At 39.9% G+C, this 22497-nt stretch overlaps 1 protein-coding gene across 1 annotated transcript in view; it reads left to right on the top strand.

The window, feature by feature from the left end:
* LOC119014932 (thrombospondin type-1 domain-containing protein 7A-like) overlaps window positions 1-22497 on the top strand; it is a 133610-nt gene that overhangs the window by 36218 nt on the left and 74895 nt on the right. The window contains exons 2-3 of the mRNA XM_037090385.1: window positions 12854-14060; window positions 20494-20742. Coding sequence (XP_036946280.1) covers window positions 12854-14060; window positions 20494-20742 — 1456 coding nt within the window. The remainder of the gene's footprint in view (window positions 1-12853; window positions 14061-20493; window positions 20743-22497) is intronic.

Genomic DNA, 22497 nt, shown 5'->3' with positions numbered 1-22497 from the left:
CCAACACACACACACACACACACACACCCTGGCTCTCTTCTTCTGTCCGTTGTTTTCTTCACCACACACTATCCTTTCTCCGTCATCCTCAGGGACTGTACTTCACCATGTTTCCAAACCAAATCCAATCATGTTAGCTTCTCCACTCCCTGGTCTTGGTTGACTAATGCCTTTTCATCTAAAGGGCAGATTTTCGCGAAAAAGTCACCCCGCTGTCTCGTCTTCGATGCCATTCATCGTCTTCCACTCCACACACCCCCTACATGCATCCTCATCATCCTCCTTCTCTTCCCCCGAGGCCACTATTTCTTTTCAGATCAACTTCAGCACAGCCAGGCCCTCAGGTGTCTTGATAAGGTCAGGCACCACTCAAAGCATGATGGTTTCTTCATATTTCTCCACTGCTTGGTGATCATCTATCAGCACCACAACACCCTTTTCCCTTTTTTTGGCCAAAACATGTCACACAGGGGAGGGGAGATCAGCCTGTATTCACTGTTAGGATTTTTTTTTTATTTTTATTTTTTTTTTATCAGCAGCTATTATTATTTCTTAGATTCCTACCACAGGCAGGCTAAATAGTATTTCAGTTCCTTAGTTTTACTTCTTATCATTTATTTCTGTAACTGCCAGTTAAAGCGGGACATGAAAAAATTCAGGACAATTTAATTTCTAAAGAGGAACACCTGATAGGGGCTTTCTATTCACAACATTCTCTTTGTCAAAACACCTGTGTTTTCCTCCTGTGTTAACAATGTGATGAGAACAAACAGTTCCTGCCCACCTCCGTCGCACAATTGCCGCTCACTGAAGTGAACAACAAACGAGAAATTCTTAACAGCTGGGGGACTGGCGGTTTCTAGGGTAGTGGTGGAGGCTTGGAGAAGAGGTTGGATAGCCGGCGAGATAGCAGTTGCTGCCATTAGGGGAAACAAACAGGGAGTGATTGTCTTCAGTAGAGCTCAAGCTGTCACAGCAGACATGGTCAGCTGGTGTGTTAATGGTGCACAGGCCTGAACGTGGGGTTAGAGAGATAGCTGGTGCCTGTAATGGGGTGTTCCTACATGTACTTACCACTATAAGCCATGAAGCCACAAAAACAGCAATAATCTAACCTGAAAAAAAAAACACTTAACACCCTGTGGATGTATGATCAGCAGCATGTTACGATACCAGCCCTCTGTAACCTCTAACCAAGGGCCATTGACTATTTGTAGCAAATGGACAGATAGTTCAACTATGTCCCTTGTGGGAGTAAATTAGGTTAGTTAATTCTGCTTGTAGAACTTATCAGTCCTTTATTAACAGAAACATCTACTTGAAATATGTGTTAATGCATCAATAAAATCCTGACATATAAAATAACAAGGAGATTGGGGTGTTGGTGTTGGCATGGTATCAGTGGAGTGCCTTTAAAGCATGAGTGGCACAAGAAAGTTTTTACACAGTTTCTTATTGTCCTATAAGAGCATACATTTCTTTCAGAGCAGGTATTAAGATCCGTCCTAAGTGATCTGATTGCAGGTACACAGCTCTAATTCTGTAAGTTCACACCTGGCTTTAACATGTGATGACAACATTAGTTTCACAATGTTTATTAAGGTTCTCCTCAACATCTCAGGTGGATGGTTATTTAAAAGAGAACCAGGGGACATTCTACATAAGACCTTTCTCTGTAATCCATCTGCCTGTTGTTGTGGTTTATTCTTGCTCAGATAGCAGTTGAGTATGCAGTCCTTCAGTGTGGGTAAGGGTTAGGTTAGGCTCTGGACTGCTTTTCTTAACCTGGGACCATGACTGTTGCCAAGTCCGTAAGCCCCTTTTCGTCTTATTGGTTTATGGAGTTCAAAGACCGCATGTAATTCCTCAAAACCTCAAATCAGAAGAGTTACTCAAACTCAGGCAGTGTTGATCTTGGGCAAAGCAGGTCCGGGATTGTTCAGGATGAGGGACAGAGCAAGCCCAGGAGAAGACATCAGCTGGACACTAGGTTAGAACAGTTGGCGACAAGGCAGCAATCTTAGCAGTAGTATATGTTTGTTCTCTTGTGTGGCTTTAGTGTTGTTGGGTTAGCAGTTTGTAATACTTAAAATCACTCAGGATAAATGTATTCTCTTCTGGCCTCAGTCACTCTGGCATGTTCAGTCAGATAACCATCGTCTGTTTTGACTTAGTAGTGCAGTGGCATGAAATAGACTTGTCTGTTTGTGTTTGCTTTTTGATGACTGTATTGGTGCCACACTGATGAGTTACAAGGAGCAGACAACTCTCTGCCCTCTGCGACTCTTCTAAGAGCAGTCAGCATATCAGAAAACTCAATAAGTGAATGTAAACAAACCTCCAGTTAATACAAATAAATATATCAGTTGTAAAATTTTTGTGACATATGTCTTCATTAGGTCAATGCCTAATGACTACATATGAGAAGTTTGTGACCTTTGTTAGTGACACTACAGCAGTGGTGCAGTACAACTGTATTTCTGTAGCTGCCATTAAGTGTGTGTGTTAATAGCAGAATGATTTGCCCATTGCTCATTTACAGAAAACTCTATCAATCTAATTACATTAATGTTCCAATCCTATATAACATTGTAGGAGCAGAGGATTCAGTTTATTTCTCCTGGGCCTACGTCAAGACGGCTTGTCTTCCTTTTCTTGATTGCAAAACTAGTAGATTTTTACACAGCCTGAAATTGTCTGCTGGATGTTTTCTTGTGATTTAGATTGTGAATGTTTTATTTTTTGTAGTATAGTTAATACTCTGCACATTTCAAGTCAATATACCACTCCTTTGCATTTTCACATATCCCGGTGAAAGTACTTGGACACTTAATTACCTCCACAGTTGAACTTTATTCTCCCTCCTTTCCTCTTTTTCAGAGTTATGCCACTGACAATCTTAAAGGTCAGGGTAAGCCAAAAAAAAAAATGGATTTAAGACTGAAAGGGCTGTAACCAAGAATAATTTACAGTGCCTATAAAAAGTGTAAAGTATAAAAGTATCACCTGAATATAATTTGTCTTTTTGACAAAAAAAACGTACAAAAAAATTGTTACGTCAACGTGAAAGCAGATTTCTACAGAGCAATGCTAATTAATAAAAAAGCATGTAATGTAAAAAAAAAAGTTCTATATTATTTTCTAGCATAGATATTAATCATCTTTAAAGTGATTCAACAAATTGATGTAGCAGTCTCACAACTGGAGAAAATGGAAATCACCTGATTGTAGTGAATGTGTCTCAAGTGATTGTAGTATGAAGACACCTGTGTCTGAAGGTCCAGTCACTGTTAATCGGTACTCCTGGCTACATTTACACCATGAAGACAAAAGAACTCTTCAGTTAAATCCATGATTAAGAAATGGAAGGAACATGGTACATGTGTAAATCTCCCTAGAGCAAGTTGTCCTCACAAACTGAGTGACTGTGCAAGTGGGAGACTAGTGAGGGAGGCCACCAAGACACCTACTGTATGACTCATGTGAAGGAGTTAAAAGTTGAGCTGGGAGAGACTCGGCATACAAAAACTGTTGCCCCGGTTCTTAACCAGTCAAAGCTTTATGGGAGAGTGGCAAATAGAAATCCACTGTTGAATAAAGCTCATTAAATCTCATCTTGAGTTCACCCAGAGGCATGTGGGAAATTTCAAGGTCAAGTGGAAGAAGGTTCTTTGGTCTGATGAGACCAAAATTGAGCTTTTTGGCGATCAGACACCAGACCCTAACCCCACCAGACCACATGGTGTTGGCAGCATTATGCTGTAGGGATGCTTCTCTGCAGCAGGCCCTGGAAGGTTTGTAGATTAGATTAGTTTAGATGAGATTAGATGAGATTAGATTAGGTTAGGTTAGATTCAACTTTATTGTCATTGTGCACAGCACAAGTACAGAGATGATGAAATGGAGTCCAACGGGTAGAGGGTAAGATGAATGCAGCATAATATAGGGAAATATTGGAGGACAACCTGATTCAGTCTGCAAAGGAACTACAGTTTGGGAAATGATTTATTTTATCAGCTAGACAGTGACCTAATAACTACACAGGAATGTTTGAAGACAACAAGGTGAATGTTCTTGAGTTGTTCAGTCAAAGCCCAGACTTAAAACCAATAGAGAATGTGTGGCTTGACTTGAAAAGGGCTGTTCATGCCCGATGCCCATGCAACCTGACAGAGATTGAAAAGTTTTGCAAAAAAAAGAATTGAGTAAAATTGCAGTGTGCAAGCCTGATTGAGATCTAATCAGTCAGACTGCTGTGATTGAAGAGAAATGTGCATCTGCTAAATACTGACTTGAAGGGGTGAATTCTAGTCACATCTGACAAACCTTTACACAAAAAAATCAGATCACTTTGACCCATCCAAACTTCAAATCCCGGCACCATGCCTTGTGCTAACTGAAAGGTCAACATCAAAAATAATCATCTTGGGGCCAATATCTTTTCAGACTTTTAAGGCAATCCATCCAGTAGTTAATTTTGGTCTGAACCAGAGTGGACTTACTTACTGACAACATTCTTATGTGCCACGATGATAACTTGTAAATGTGAAAGCATATCTTACATGATTGATTGTTGGTTTTTGGCCATGCAATCATTTAAGATCTTGATCTAAATATACTTTTGCTTAAGAAATGCAGATCTTTTAAAGTACAGTGTGTAATATATGGAGTATTTAGTGGCATCTAGCAGCGAGGACTGCAACACTCCCTTGATTGCCATTTTCAAGGTGTCACAGGAAAAAAAAAACATTATTGGCGACACATCTCAAAAAATATTCCTGCATTTCAAAATGATAAGCATTTATATTTCATATGAGCTTATTCATTTGTGCTCGCGCCCTCCAAGAACTCCCACTCCCCAAACTAGCTTACTTTCATTTTTAAAAGTTGCATCCGATCTGCCGACAGTCAGAAAATGGATCCTGAAGTGTTGAAAAAAAGGCTAGCAAGTGGAGATAGTAGTCGACAATACCTCAACGCAACCCTGAAAATCTGATGTTTGGGAGAAATTTGAAGTTATCGTATGTGTCTAATTTTCCTTTGGGTGCAGGTCGGACGTCGGTATCAATTTATAGCAGGTCGGCTCGGGTTTGGAATGTAATTTGTGCTACTGGGGTCAGATGCGATTTTAGGTACAGGTGGATGCGGGTTTGCAAAATATGACCAGTGCTGGATTCTGACTTACGGCTATGCGCTGTCACGGCTCCACCACTGCAGCGGACCTGCTCTGTCCCAGCTCTGGCAGTCCAGTCCCTGCTGGAGCAGATAGGCAAGGCTTTTCAACAAAGAAATAAATACAAGCACTTCTTCTAATAGTTCAGTTAGGAAAACTTGTTGTGTTTATAATGCATACCTATAACTGTGGCTGCGCGTGATTATATAATCATTGCGGAAACTCCTCGGTCTTGCAATTCTAACTGTCTGGCAATGCTGTGGATTAAAATCGCAGCCAGTGGGGGTTGTGGGACGACTGATGAAGGAGCAAAACCGTACTGGAGCGGGAACATAATGGACATGCATCCAGGGGAATCTTAGAGTTAGACTGCATTGGCTATCAAGTATCAAACCAGACCAGCAATTAATCGATGACCACTCTACTTCCTGAGCCGCAGCCATACAATGTTTTACTAAACAGGTGAAACAAATAACTGATATAGAAGAGGTGTTCCCATCATAAAGTTTCAAAATTGAACTTAATATTCAATACCAATTTGGATCTTTTGTGCATGAATGAACAGCATAATTGATATCAGCAGATCTAAAATGGATTCAGTCCATATGGATGTGTCGATAAGAATTTCACAAATACAACAAGAGATGGCTGCTGCACATGCAGTAAATATGTCCTTCTTAAGATTCTAACCCAGGCAACAAAAACAAGACAGAATACAAGTCAATACCATCTGTTCCTGTTTTGCTTCAGGTCTGTGTTACAATACCCAGAGCCAAACCCTGCATTTTAGAAGCAGCATGGCCTGCTCTGTATTGCTGTAGCGAAGCTGTTTTCCATGTAGCAGCGCAGCACTACAAATGAGCCATGTAATGCTCCTTCCTGAAAGGGATGGCTCCACTACTCTGTCAAACCTAATGACTGATGCAGGAACACTGCTGCTGCTACATAACTTTATCTAATAACATGAGCAAATCCTAGCTGTTTTATTATTCCGCAGTGCTCTCAGGTTACAATTTAAATATTGTTTTAACACCAGGTACTGTCATTGGATGAGTGTTCACTGCTTTTGTGGATATAATGAAATGCTTCATAAAGCCCTCACCGCGTGAGGTCTGGTCTTACAAATCGACCAAATCCAGCCACATTGTACAACTGTGTTTGGAAGGCTGATAGCGTGCAATCACGTAGAGACAGATCTGTTTTCTTGCTGTATCTTCAATTTGGCCAGCAGGGGGTCTTTAGTGACCCTGCAAGCACAGACCTCTGTCCTGCATTTCCACACCAGCTCTTCCTTTGATCATGCCGTCTGAAGATCAAAGACCAGAGACACTCAGCCAGAGTCCACACCTGAAAGCAATTCGCCCTGAAACAAACAGGAAGGATTGGACAGATGGAACCCGTCACAGTGATGAAATATAACCTCGTTTCCCACAAGTGAGGCAATGTCGATAAAGTTAAAAAAAGAGGGTTCTGCTTTCATTCAGGCTCTATTTGTCATCCTGAGTGACACAATGAAACAGTAGAAGTGGGTTTGATGTCTTCTCTTCCTTTCAAGTTTTTCCGATGACGTTTCACTTGGCTGTAAAATAGCAAGATTACTATACTATGCTAGCGTACACATGTATAGAGCAAGAGACAAGAGACAGGCAGCATCTTAACCGGGTGAAATCCATATTTCTTCCAGGTATCAGGCAAATTTGGGGTGATCTATTGACAAAATTGCAACTAAATAATTTAGCACTTTATGGCCAGTCAAGCCCTGTGACACTGAGATGCATCATCCTCTCTTGTTTTAGTCAAATCTGATGGGGTACAAAATTAAATTCAAGAGTAATCTAACTGTCATCATGCTATACAAGTTTGTTGAGTCAAATTTCTGTTTGTATTTACCTATATACACATTAGAAAACAAAAACTAATGAATTAATACACATCAAGTTAAAAAAACAAAACTTCATGTCCAGGAGGCTCACAGCCTCACAGGAAAGAAGTTGCTCTTTAATCTGGTATTATGTCAGTGGATACTTCTGTATCTTTGGCCAGGCAGCAGCAGTGTGTATGGACTGTGGCTGGCTGGTGAGGAAGGAAAGAAACAATGATGATGAAATCAACAATATGAGCGTGCAAGAAAAGCGCATCTGCACAAACAAAGTCATTAATATGACTGCATGCACAAGAGTGGATGAAAAAACAGTGAAGAATAGCCCAGGGGCAGGAGAGACATGATAAGTGAGTTAGCTAGCTAAGTCTGCAGTGATATCAGTAACAGATTGCTTTCCCTTGAGCCTGTAGGGCTTGGCAATTCCAATGTTGTGAAAGCTGCCAGGAAGAACTCTGTAATGCACATACTGGCACCACAGGCTTGGCTAGGTCCGTGCAGACACTCGGCCTGTCCGCTGTGAGCGAGCAGAAAGCAACGCAGACAGTCCTGTGCACATGTAAAAAGGCTCATTACGGCATAGGCTACTTGCGTAGGTAATGTCGCATCAGAAACATCAGTAACCAAGCTTGGTGGAGAACCTGGAAGTCCCAGATTCTACTGTAGTCCATTGCATTTTGACAGCATATATATATATATATATATATATATATATATATATATATATATATATATATATATATATATATATATATATATATATATATATATAGTTTAAGCACAAAATTAAGATATTGGTCAGGAAAGATTATAACAATACCAAGACATACTGGAGTGGGGCTTTAGATTTAGATGGAACTGTTGACAAGACCACTGTTTTGTGCAACTTAATGAATTTTTGTACCATCTGAGTACTTCAAGCTTGAAATATCATCTCCTTTTAAAGTTTAGAATATCTATTCATTCACTGATCAATTGTTCAACAAAATATAATTGCGTTGAAATGTTTTTGAGAGCTTAGGGCAAATATTGGTCTGCGCGATTAATCGTGATTAATTTGTCTTGTAATTGTAAGCTTGTAATTATTTTTTTTTAATTGCTTTACAACGCTATTTACTTAAAAAAGTGTGTCACAAATTAATATTTTTAACCTCATTCCTCAATCAACGATCACTATTCATTCCAATCAAATTTTCCCCCCTAAAACCATTTTGTGTGAAGCATCAGACAACATCCAATCAAATTCAAGAACAAACCATGAAATGGGTTATGTTTACTGAACGCCAGAGCCGTTGAATAGGCAACTAGCTGGACCGAGTTAAACAGTTTATGCATTTGTTTTGTTTATGCAACTGTGATGTTCTTGCTTCTCCCTCCAAAATGTTGGCAGGAGTGAAAGTACTGTAACTTTTGAATAATGACTAAATGTGACTTTAAGAAGTTACAAATAAAACGAAATAAAAAACAAGCATGATTTTTGTAAATGTAATAGATTACGAGAGTGCTGATGACTTGTGGAGGAGGACTCTGGACTTGACTCAGGACTTGCCTTTCTTGACTTGGGACTTGACGCCAGACTTGAGAGCAAAGACTTGAGAAGTACCTGTGAATTACTTTTTCCCACCTCTGCTTTACACTACTAAGTGCACCTTGAGTTAGGATTGTTATGTGTGAAAAATGTTTTCTTGGTCAAAAATGAACTTGATTTGTGTATGAAAACCATATGACGCTTGAGATTTCACAATTTCAGTTTTCACTCAATGATGCAGTACATGTTTGATCCAAAAGCAGCTCAGAGGGTCAAGGACTTTTGTAGCATTGTTTCTAAATGAAACACATTTTCATTGTCTCTGGTACCAGAAAATTCAATCATTTGTCTGCTGTTTATTTTTGGAGTAGGCCTGTTATTGGATTTCCAGCTGGAATAATAATTCTTTATTTCACTGTGTAATGGAAATATTGGTTCCATATGAGGCAATCCAGTAGTTAATGGTAAATCCCTAACCTTTTCACAGTCTCTTTATGATAGACATGTGTTCAGCACATGAATACAGATTGACTGCCTGCTGGTGCTCTCATTTCTCTCGCCTTTGCATCCAAAAAGACACTGGTGGGCTGCACATCTCACACTGGTTTCCATTATCCCTGTAAATGCCATTGCCAATCTCCTGTTTGGCACCATGTGAAAAGTAGGAGGGGGATTTGGATGTCTCAGGGGCAGCAGCGTAGGGTGTGTCCAAAAAGAGCCATGCTGTAATTGAGGAATGAAATCATTTCACACAGATCTCAATTTTCTTGTGCTGGCAAGCTTCAGAGGCCACAGGCCTGCTGAAAAACACCTTTTGGCCTCCGACTGTGGCCTGACAGCTATTATGTGGACTTATCTCTGATTAGTGAATATTAAAGGGCTTTGTGGCAACTGTAAACATACTGTTCACTTGCTTCAAAGGTTTTTGAATTGATTCACTCTATTTTTCGCTCTAATTATTTGCATCTATCTCCTGAAGTAAAAATTCAAATAAAACCAAGATTAAAGAAAATTGGATTTTTGTGTGAAACTCTGAACTGAAGACTAAAGCAGTGGCCTCTAGTAAGACCCTCAGCATTTAAAGCAGCTACAAGGAACTCTTTGTTGAATCCAGTGGCCTCCATGGACAAAGCAAAGCAAAACAAAATGAAATTATTTTTTTAGTGCCATACCGTACCATCAGACTGCAGCAGCAGTTTCTTCAGTCAGGCTGAGACCCCTCCAGTTATCCTCATCCCACCGCAATGAAAATAGTTTTCTTACTGCATATACATAGTCATTCCGGCAAAGTTGGAATCTTCTTTTTCTTGCGTCACTTGCATCGCTCTGTAAAACTAATGGGCTCCTTTTTAAGCAACATATACACTAAGGGTTTTTTTTTTAAGCGATCTTTGGCATGGAGAATAAAGCACAAGATGCTAGTGCATTTAGGGCGTGTCCAAATCCAATTTCCTCGTCAAGCAGTGGAGGATTTGGCCACAACTAAGGTGCATGGTGCAAAGGGGTTGTATTTAGACTCTGAATTAGTCATGGGTGTGATTTGGGTGCAAGGTAAACCAATCCAAGTGTTATGTCCAATTCCCTTTAAGAGCCATGACGGGGATGTGGCCATGGACTGCTGGACCCTCTGCCATACTATTTCAGAATCCCCTGTACCATCAACAGCTCTCTTTGACTGCATATGAGGAAACACACTGATATTTTTTCTGCGGAAGAGGAGTAGCACTGTTTGTCCCTCTGTGGGTACGTGCATCTCAGTTCGTGGATCAGGCAGTACGGGTCATAATTAGTATCATAGTGATCAATAACAGGTGGGACGAGAGGGGTGTGATATGTCCTTAATAAGGAAAACATTTGTGACGTGACCAGCAGCGGTCCTTCAGCAGCAGTGATGATATCTGTGTCTCTCCCTTAACATGCCCATCTTTGCATGAGGACCAGCTGAAATCTTGACTCGCTGACATGATCGGTCAGTATTTCACGTTAGTTAATGTTCTGCATTCTTCTACACATTGAAAGGTCACACACACCTTCAGTAAAATGGTTTGCCGTGAAGCAGCTGTCTTGATAAATTCTGAGATCCTGTCTAAAAATATCTATTTAGAAAGCTAAAGCATGCATATGTGGAAACGCTTTAAACAACTGAAAGTATCCTCTCTCATGAAATGTGTGTGCATGTTGTGAACCTGCCTGTGTATGCACATCTTACTTTCTGCATATTGCACAATTTAAATAGCAGGAAACACTTTTTTTTTTTTTCTTGGTCACTGTCGCTTTCTGCTGCCTCAAGATAGCAGACTGCCATCAGTACACCTGACCACACTTAACTTTAAGACCAACATGCATAAAAGGACTACAACTTGACTACATTGAGTGCATCATGGTGCCCCAAAGGGCTTTAGTTAAACCAACTGATAAAGCTAACAAAAATACGATAGCTAGCCACAGTTAATACAGTCTGCTGCCAAAAGGTTATTGCCAGCTAGTTGGTTAGAGGCTGGTTTTGTCTAAAATTGGCTAAAAAATCTAAAAAAAAAAATTAAATTGCTTGCTCAACACGACATCAGTATCTTGGTAAACTGCATATATGCCTGAATGGAAAGTCAGACAGGCATAACCACAACAACTAAGAGGGAGGGATAAACTGTCAATCTGAGAACCATCACCTGAAAAGTGCATTGCTGGGAGTGCGTACTTAAAACTTTACCAGTTGTCTCAGCAGAGGACGCTCATACTTTAATGATGGTGATGTTGGGAGTCCACTGAAAGATGTTCATGATAGACCCTTGGGACAGAGGATCATAGGACCAGTTGAGAGTGGGTGCTGGGCCAATTATAGCCTGCTCTGTCCTCGCTGTTGATGTTTTGTCTAGGACTTTCACTTTCATCTTCTTTTACCTCTTATTGACAATCCTTCCTTTTCCTATGCCTGAAAAGACTGCTTGTTACTGGGAGATAAAGTCATGTTCACGCCTCACATCACATTTACATGTATTAACGCAGCCTGCAAAAAAAAAAAAAAATGCTTCCCACAGTTTGTGCTAAATTTGGCAGAGATTAGTGGTCAGACACTAGACAGCACAGATTATTTTTAAATCAAGATCATAGTCTAGTCAGTATATGTGTTTTAGTTCGATTTGCTTGCATTCTATTTTATTTGCTTTTTATTCTGAAGAAATGATGATGATTTTGCCAAAAAAACAAAACAAAAACAAACTATTATTGGTATTGCTGATGGGTGTTTGTAGTGTAAGAAAGAAGATCGGGTATGATAACATCCCACCTTGAGTGTCACAGTGAAACAGTGCCCTCCATGCCTCCTTGCTATTTGATGTTGATCACTGTGAGTACAACCCAGCCTCCTTTAGCTTCTGTACTCACTATCAATCCTAACATAACCATGTCATTCAGCGGCATGTTCATGAATTATAGTGAACATCTGTGTGGAGCTGAGACAATACCGCCTGGCCCATTTAGATAGCTGGATATGGATGAAAGTCCCTGTCTAGCTGGCTACTTCTCCTCGCAGCATATAGCCTTTTGTCTATATTCTCAATTAGAAAATCAATTTATGGCTGTTTTGACCGCTGAACTCACCATCTCATCACTGACACAGTATATGCCACATTAAATGTTACATTAAATGAGCGGTGTGCCTCAGAAAACCTATTTTTCCTGCGGTGTATTTCCTCATCTCCAGACAAAGAGGATGATGGCAGTCAGTGAGATCTGTGACCGTAGCTGTCTCTTGTGTCTGGGGCAGTTTCTTGCTACCTCTATTGATGTGTATTGATCTGGACCCTCTGCCTGCAGCTGTAAGCTAATTCAACGTGCTCATTCTTCTGCTGACAGTTTTCATGGCTGTATCGTAACGTTATTGAGTGAAACCATAAAACACTTTTTAGTATGGCCTCTGACTGGTACTACAGTGAAAATAACTGAATTATCTGGTGATAGACAGTTGTGGCCCAGGTGTATTTTTCATGGCTACTCTCACAGGGAGTTTTATGAGTTTTAATTGAAACTGGCTCAACTCAAGGCTTATTGGCTGACTTCTTGACTGTTCATTTTTCTTTGCTTGCTTTGTTCTAAACTCCTTTGTGATGTTGCTATGTTCTCACATCTGAGCTATAACTTTAATGACTACATGCTTGTAATGCACTGGAGTGTATTGAAAATTAGATGAGCATTAACCAATTATTTCTCCTAACAGAATTAATTCTGTTTTCAGTCTCAGTTGGACCTTTCCCTGATCTCTCTGTTATCTTTACAGGTCCATGGGGTCGTTGTATGGGCAGCGAGTGTGGACCTGGTGGCAGCCAGAGCAGAGCAGTATGGTGTGCGCACTCTGAGGGCTGGACCACACTACACACCAACTGCGACCAGGCGGAAAGACCGGACAACCAGCAGAGCTGCTTCAGAGTGTGTGACTGGCACAAAGAAATGTACGACTGGCAGCTGGGTGCCTGGAACCAGTGTGTCCCAGTGTCGATGCGCAGTTCCGGGGTACAGCGCCCTGCTGTGTGTACCCGGGGAGAGGAGGGCATCCAAACCCGAGAGGTGGGCTGCGTCCAAAAAGCAAATGGCGAGCCTGCGGAGGATGCAATCTGTGAATATTTTGAGCCTAGACCACGTCTTGAGCAGGCCTGTCTCATCCCTTGTCCTCGGGACTGTGTTGTGTCTGAGTTCAGTTTGTGGACTCCTTGTTCTAAATCCTGTGGAATGGGTTTACAGAACCGGATCCGTTTTGTCCTGGCTCCACCACTGTTTGGAGGGTCAGCCTGCCCAAACCTGACTGAGTTTCAGACATGTCAGCTAGGGTCCTGTGAAGGAGAGGAGAGCCTCTACAGCCTCAGAGTGGGACCCTGGGGCCCCTGCTCTATCCCGCTGCCAAGACAAGCAAGACAAGCTGACAAAGAACCCCGAGAGAGTGACAAACTATCCACAGAAAGTGATCAACTTTCCAAAGAGGGCGACAAACAGCCCAGAGAGGACGAGAAATTATTCAAAGGAGATGACAAGCAAACCACAGAGGGTCTCAGACAACCCAATGAAGGCGACAAACAGTCCAAAGGAGGGGACAAACAGACCAGAGAAGGTGTCAAACAGCATAAAGATGGAGACAAAAGGCCCAAGGATGGTGGTAAACAGTCCAAAGATGGTGACAAACCATCCAGACTCAACAGAAAAGTGGACAAAGCACAAAGAAAACCAGACAGACCATCCCGACAGGCCGACAGACCAAAACGTCAGAAAAAGGCTAAAAACAAAGAGAAAAGACAGAAAATGCGGGAGAAAGTTCGAGAGCGGTTAAGGGAGAAGGGTAAGCTGAAGGATCCTGAGACGAAAGAACTTATCAAGAAGAAGAGGAACAGAAACCGACAGAACCGCCAGGGAGGAAAGTTCTGGGATCTGCAGGTTGGCTACCAAACCAGAGAAGTGAACTGTGTGCATAAGAATGGGAATGTTGAGGCCCTCAGGTAACTATCCTCATGCGTCACGTCACAGCCATTATTCTTGTCCATGGTGTTATGTTTAATGATGTTTCCATATAATACCTTTGTGTGAGTACATGGAGCGAGTTTCATAATAGTTTTGTGTCAAAATTAAGACTGGAATAATGGTTTTGCATATGTATTAAGGTTAAAGTAGGTAGTAAGTATTTTGGCATTAGACCTCTCAGGATTTTGTAATATTAGGATTAGGATTGGATTAAACAGGATTGAATGTTGTCAGTGGGGGGTCTGTGATTTTAAAAGGTTAGGGTTAGGTGACTAGGGGTTTTGTAGGGATTTTGTACTGCCTGCCTTGATTACAGTTAATACAGAAACAAATCCCAAGGCACAGGCTTCTTTTTCTCATGGCATAATTGTTAGCGGTGCTAGAGAGAGAAAGTGACAGTGGAAAGCTCTCTGTCTGGATCTGCCCAGACTGGAAGCTGATTACTATGTTATCCCAGCATTTCAAGCGTATATGTCTTCTAGTGCCATGCAAAACGAAACATAATTGTGGCCTAATAAAATCTGACTCTAATCCCAGTTAGCATCATATCAGACTGGTTTTATCATGACAAGTCACAAGAACATATCAACAAATCCTCCAAATTAAATGACATAAGTAAGATCCTCCACACCCTCAGGGCTACACATAACACAGAAGCTGTTATCTGATCTGACTGCCCTACTAGCAGGATGATGCTGTTTTTGTGTGCCCTCCTAAACTGGGGTTTAGGATCTGAGGTTCTGTTTAAGGTGCTTTTTGCAAGAAAAGTTGATTTTTGAGTCTCAATTCCTCAAATTATGATGCTCTGGATTTCCAAACTTGTCAAAAACTGAGTCTTTGGGATGGTCGGATGGGTTGGCCATCATCCCAAAGCATCAGGACAACTCAAAAATCTACTTTCCTTACAAATAGTACCTTAAATTTAAGCACAAATTTAACTTACAAACAGAGATTTAGAGGAAAATTGTGGTGTTCCTACAGCAGCTTGAGGACTTTGTCTGTCATTTTGGTGCAACAAATTATGTTGTCTTCTGAACCTCTGAAATGGTTAATTTGCTCTGCTCCAAGTCAGTGTTGTGTTATTTAAGTCAGGTCATTGCTCACACTGCTCAAATGCAACGGTCTACAATGTATAATTTGCAACATTAAATTTTAGTGCTCTTCATATTATGTCTGAGACCATATGGTCTTGGTTCCATTGAAATTTGTGTTGTATCATCTATTCAGTTTTGGGATAAAACTCTTCCCTTTGTCTAAAATGCATGAAATGCATGAGGGCTTTGGTGGATGGACATGTAGCTTGTCCACGTTACATGCAGGATACTGGAGTTGGCATCACAGGCATGCAAATAATGCATAATCTTGTTTTTAACGTTACAATATGTAAGAACTGGCCACCTGTTGAATTTGTACTCAGATGTACACATATAGGGGATTGCATGTCACCAGAGTAATTGCTAACTGCTGCTAACCGAAGCCGCTATTAGCTAGTTCGTTGTTTTAGGACTAGGAACTTGAATCAATGGCGAAGTCTGGTGTTTTCACCATTAGCACAGGAGCTTTGAACTGGGATAGGCCAGGTCCAGGATGGCATCTTCTCGCCAGCAAAGATAAACATGCATGTACCACGCATTACCTTATGTGACGTGTAGTGAGCTGGGCATGTACAGTATTGTCCTGTCATTTACTCTATGTACGAGGACTGAATTGCTGCATTTCACCCACCAAAACACTCAAAACAACCAGCAAAGAGTTATAGTACAGGAACAGAAGAGCATTTGTTTTTAGGACCTGGGCCAACAATATGTCCAGGATTTGTACACAGAGGCAATTAATCAATTTCAGTGGCAAAACTGTCCTCAGTGAGAAAACCCTTATGCCAGCTTTATACATTGCACAGCAGCAGCCTTGAATAAACTGTCCGCCATTTCTTATCACCTAATCCAAAAGTGTTTCTTGCCAGACTATGCAGGAGGTACACTGTGATAAAAATGGAAGCCATTTTTGCCAGTTAAAGAAAAGGATAACATACAAATATAGCTTGATGAAAAAACAGTCCCTCGATAAATCATAACTTTCTGGGGGAAAATGTCATTATCACGAGATAAAACTTAGAAATGAGATTAAAAAATTCAAAATTATTTGATAAATTTCATTATTATGATATATGAATTCAAAATGTTCCCACAGTAATGACATAAATCTGTTCAAATTATGAGTTGAAAATAATAAATACGAGATAAAGAGTCAAAATTATGTGAAGTAAATAATGAAATGAAAGTCATAAGTATTGGTCAAAGTCATAATTACGAGATTTCAAAAACGAAATTATGAGACAAAAATCTCATTGTCATAACTATTTACCTTATAACTGTGCTACAATAGTCATATAGCATACCAATAGCCATATTTGGCATTTATCTAGGCTCCTTTTTATAAATGTTTTGTCTGAAATGGGCTTCAACAGGAAGGATCATACCAGGCAATAATAAAACTATTTTATGCAAGACCTGTCAGTCACTTCTGGGTCATTGTTCTGCTTAAGATTTGTTGATAAACAAGATTTCCTAATTATTAGATTTTTTTTCTCTTATACCATCTCTTCCTCTTACTTTGCATAGCATTATTACTGATTTTCTTACATACATATATGTTTGATTTATTTGTGTGTTTTTTTAATCGCCTGTTGAACAGCTGTGTTGTTTATCTTGTTGACATTTTCAGAGGGCGGGATGTGGTTTGTGTGGGACCACTGCATGTTCCAGCTCACTGCACTGTCATTGCCACTCAGTAGCTTCAAATGTCAGTGCTCATAGCATGGTTGTTGTAAAACCCACAGTGGTAGTGAAACCCTGTAAGAATTCAGTTTTACTTCTGTTTTCTTTTTGCTCCTTTGTCACCCTCATTGCTCATTTGAATCTAATATTTAGTCAAAACTAGTTGAGATTATTCAAAATTCTGAAATTAGGACAAAGGCAACAACTATGTCATGTATTCCACTTCCTCAGAGTACATAAAATACAGCCTCTCCCAGCTCAGTAACACTAGACACACCCATCAAAGCTCCATTATGAGATCCATCCGAAAATGTATAGGCTCTATACATGTTCTTCTCAAGTGAGGTCAATGTCCATGTAGTGTCTGTGAGCCATGCTTTTTGTTTGGAGATGAATAGCCTCATTCTGTCTGACTGCTTGGCTCAGCTCAAATATAGGCCTCTGAGCAGCTTCCATTACACCCTGAGAAAGTCAAGGCACTTGTGATGCATTTGCTTTTAAAGCATGGGAGAAGGTCAAAATTCATAAATCATTCAAACCACAAGCTAATGCCACTCTTCCTTTTGCAGTATTTATGTGGAATATTATATTTGCATGACCCACACTAGGATTGATATCAGCTTTGGAGTATAATTCCAAAAGGGACCCACAGATCTATACTAATCTTTTGCACAGATGGCTAGATGCTTCAGAGAGGCTTAATGGGTAGTGATGAGGATATTAATGTTGGCCCAAACTCAGGATCAAGTTTATTTACAGTAAGAGCCATCACTATGGGAATTTCCAATTTTATCCTGTGGATAAACCTGCTAATTTTCCCTATTGCTCCTAGCTTTAGAATGATGATGAACTGAAAAATCCACCGTGTGTCTATCAAAGATTCTGTTCAATAAAACTTGTTTTTGACCCCAGGCATATGTTATTTATAGACCAAAGTTAGGAAGTTCAACCAGCTGCCAAAAGCTCACAGAACTGACTAACACTCATTTCACACAGTTGTCAGTATGTCCATAATTGTTGTGATTTTCACCTTATTGTGATGTTTTTCTTTCATGAGGTGACAGTCATGTTGGTGTTGTTGGTATATATTGTTGTGTTAATGGAAACTGACCAACACCAGTGGAGAAGAAAATCTACAAACGAGTAATTGACCAAATTCTTTAAAATGCTTTATATGAACATAGGTCACCATTAGCAGATAATTATGACTTCTGTTTATCAGAGAGAAAATGTAGTGTGACACTGATATAGCATTACATAAACAGTGGCTGGATTTATCTGCTAGGGGCAGACCTAGCCCTGTGAGCAATGTGTTTGCAATTTATGCAGGAGTAGTACATGATCAGATTGTGAAAAACAAACAAACAAAAAAACTTGAATGTGAGCTCAGTGAACATGAATATTTAGAACTGGTTATGATGCCATCACTAAGCCTTGTTTCACATCTCCGCTAGGATTGCAGTCCCATAACACTGTTGGGCTCAATATGGAAGTTTGAGAAAAAACAAATGAGCAAAATTGTTACAGCAGAACCAGAGATATCCCCTTTTTATTCATCTACATTACCCACAATGCAATTTATCACAGGCATTTAATTAGATTACATGCAGCTTCCTCTCAAGAGTTTATACTACTTTTTTAGGTTGCGTTTGTACTTCTTAGACCTGTAAATGCACTTTAATGTCTAAAATTGGTGTGGTTACCCTTTAACCAAGAAAACACTTGGCTTGTTTTGGAAAGAACTGACAAATGATGTATTTTCTTGAGTATTTGTGGCAAGAACTGAAATTTGAAATAGATATCCTGGTCCACAGAGGATGATTCCTAATCAGCAGTGGTCATATATTTGAATTTCCTGTATTGTCTGATTCATTTGTATGTATTTTTTTTTACATGGGAAAACTGATGACTCATGACCCATCCTTCTAACATCTAACTCAGGACAAGCTTTTTACTTTTAGATGACTGAGAATGAGATTATTTTTTCACACTTCAGAGACAAACTAGTTTATCAGTGCATTCAAAAACTACTTGAGTGAGTGTTACAAAAAACAATCATATGAGAACTGTGTTGCCACCTCTATGATTAAGGTTTGGTTGAGTCTTGCCACAAAGACGATTTCACTAAAAGCCGGTGGTCATAGTTAAAATAGATAAACAGTAAGTGTTGCTAGGAGAGAGGATGCTTTGCCAAGAAACTGCAACATTTCTCAGCGGGACACAGTGACTGCCTCTGACACTACTGCCCTAGCTTCTGACAGCGAGCAGTTATGTTCACACAACCACACAAGGTTTTTTGAGAAAAAAATCAATGTGGGTTATCAAAGGCCATTGTGAAACCCCTTCCCACTGATGTTGCAATTTTGTCCAATAATAATCTACTCTGTCAATTTAGAACCATTTTAATAGGGAAACAAATATTGCTATTATTTACTTTGTCTTTCCTGCCTTTATATACTGTTGAATATTGGCACTCTCCTGTGTTTTGACCACCCCAGCCTTCTAGGTTTGGCTGTGCATTACATTGCATCTTGCTGCGTATCTAAGGGTAAATTAGCATATGGAAATGTGAAAAAAGTATTTGGTGCTGGTGTATGACTAGCACAATACACAGAATCACTGGGCTACACATGTCGTTAGCAAAGAGCAGTGTACCGAATTAAAGTACCAGTCCAAATTAAGGTACAATTTGTTGCTGTAAGAGTAACTTGATAACAGGCCAACATTAAACTTGACTGTTGTCTTGTTAAAATGCTCTCTGCAAGCTGCTGTGTCAGCCAACGTTTATGTGGTAGAAGAAGAGAAGCATCACTCTGTAACATGACAGTATTTAACCATGAGTGGCCGGAGTGTTTCTGTAGTTGTGTGATGGCTTCAGCAATGAATTCGAACAAAACCAATGTGTCTTTTGAAATTACTTACTACTTTCTTGTAATTGATTATCAAAACTTTGAAGGAGTGACCTGATGCACTGAACAGACCATAGATCTTCAATGTTAAATTTGATTGCTGTACTTACTGCCACATCGCACCCATGTGTAAAATTACTACAGTGTTAATTTAATTGTTGTCTTAAAGAAAATGAAACCTTGTGCACAAGTTCTCTGTGAGGAATCAACCATCAAAGATGATTCAATAAACACCAATTTTTCAGTGATATTATTTACATTATACTATTTATAATTCTAAATTTTTTAAGTTACATATATTTAATTAATGAGTATCATATCTATATAAAAATATTATGTTAAAGATACATTGTGTTTGAATCCCCAGAAAGATATGTTCTGTCTGAAAAGTAAATGTATTTGATGTCACTATTGGTTTTCAATTCATTTTTTATCATCCACCCCTCATATCTTGGAACTTTTGCAGTAATTAAAGATGACATTTATTTATGGGAAACATTTATCTCTATATATAGTATTTGTAGTCTTCCTATCTTGTACTGCAAATACTGCACAACAATTTCTCTCATGATAAATGTGGTTGCTATCTTATTTTATAATCAGTAAAACAACATTTCTCAGTCACATTAACTTGGAGAGGATATTGTTAATAAACTCTGTTTTAAAACTCTCTGTAGCATTACAGTATTTTCTTGTCTTATGTTGTCTTTTTCCCTCATCTCCAGCCTGTGCTCTCAGGAGACATTGCCAGTCACCTTCCAGGCCTGCGTCATGACCAAAGATTGTGATGTGACTGAATGGTCTGAATGGTCGGCTTGCTCCAAGGAGTGCTACGACCCCAACGGGCCCAATGGACAGCGCACTCGCACCAGAAAAGTGAGCCAGTTCCCAAGTGGTGGAGGAGGTGACTGTCCAGAGCTGGAGGAGAAGGAGCCCTGCAGCCCCCAGGGAGATGGAGTTCCACCCTGCATTGTGTAAGTACTAAGTACTGGATAGAAGATAGAAAGCGTTATCTGTTTTTTTTTTGTTTGTTTCTTTTTTTTTTTTTTTTTTCTGTTGAAAATTTTACTTAAAGGACATTTGTAATGCTACTGAGCTAGTATAGAGGTGGGCTACAGTGGCATGCATGTTAACATGCTAAACCAAGATGTTGAACATGTGAAATATAGCCTGCTAAACAACAGTATCTTAAGCAATCATACTGAGAGTATAATATCAAGCTTATGTTAACATTTAGCTAAAGCAACATTGTGCCTAATGCAATTTATTTTACTAAAGATGATCCCACCACAATAATAAGAATGGATTTCTGAAATAAAAACCAGGGACATTTCCAGTTTGTTGGACAATATATCATTATGATAGTCTTTGTTATACGTAATGTGTTTTTATATCTGATGTTTTTACATTACTCTTACTGCTGCATTAATGTGTAATCTTACCACTATATCGCTCATGTTATATACTGTTGGCTAGCTTAATCCACAGGAATGCATCATATTTTTTAAGCTCGTTATGATTTTGCATCACTGTCCAGTGAGAACCACATAGAAAATAAAAGCAACCTGTTTTTTCTGGGCATGATATGACTGTGAGCAGCCCCCTCCGGTATCCAAAACTAGCACACTGTGTTTGAGACGTTAATGGGTGGGCTCTGCTACCTGGTCCTCTTTTGCCACATAGTTTTATTTCACTTAGCGGCCTGTCTTTAAGGTACAGTAAAAAATTAGGTCACTTTTGGGGAAAGCTCAAGCCATAGACAGGACACCATAATAGGGACTTGGTCACCAGACATCACACAGGCTAGCTTTTTTGCACTGGGTCTAAAAATCTTTTTTTTTTTTCATCAGAGGACAGTGACAGCTACATTACCCAGTAACCTAAAATGGAATAAAATGACTTAAAGCGTATGCCTTGCTAAATTATGTTAACAGTATAGGGTGAGAAAATGACAAACTCATTACTGCCAAGTACTCCAGGTTTAATAATCCTAGACAGAGTGAGGCTGGTTGGGTGATGTGGGTGAAGGGGATTGTTGGGGTTTTTGTGCATAAGTAGAGGAAATTGCTTGTGTCTGGCTCAGTGCCAGAAGGAACACATAAATGGACTATTCCATACAATTAGTATTCTAAAAGGAAGCTGCTGCACTGTTGGATTTCTATCCACCATGTTGTCCGACCATGACATCCCCACCATGCTGCCACTAAACCCAGGAGGGAATATCAGTTGCCTTTAATTTCTTTCAAAGTGAAGTTCAATAGCCAATGAATTATGGTGGGTTATAGAAAGGCCTGATGCTAGCTATAAAACTATCTGCTAATCTGCTAATCTCCCATATAACCCTTCAAGAAGTAATCTGCCCATTTTATTGGTCTGTTTTATGGGCAGAGTAGAATGAGTCACAATTTGAAATAGTAAATCAATGTCAATCTACTCTTGCTGCTGTCTGCACAGACCGGAAGTGAGGCAGGAGCTCTGTCCATGGTCCTGAAGTACTGTGTTGTTTGTGTGTCCCCATCTGGGCAATTTAAAGCCCCAAAATGCATTGCTCTCCCAGGGGCCTCATTGTCCTGCAGCAGTGCAGAACCTACTGAGAGAGAGGGACAGAGACGGGGGGCTCTTCTTATGAATATGGAGCCTTTCATTGGCAACCTCAAATGAATTCCATTATCAGTAGAGATGGAGGCAGGGTTAACATTTTCTGACCTCAGGGTGAAAACACACTGCTG

Source organism: Acanthopagrus latus, chromosome 3, assembly GCF_904848185.1.
Source record: "Acanthopagrus latus isolate v.2019 chromosome 3, fAcaLat1.1, whole genome shotgun sequence".
NCBI classification, from domain to species: domain Eukaryota; kingdom Metazoa; phylum Chordata; class Actinopteri; order Spariformes; family Sparidae; genus Acanthopagrus; species Acanthopagrus latus.
This window is presented reverse-complemented; position numbering and strand designations above follow the sequence as displayed.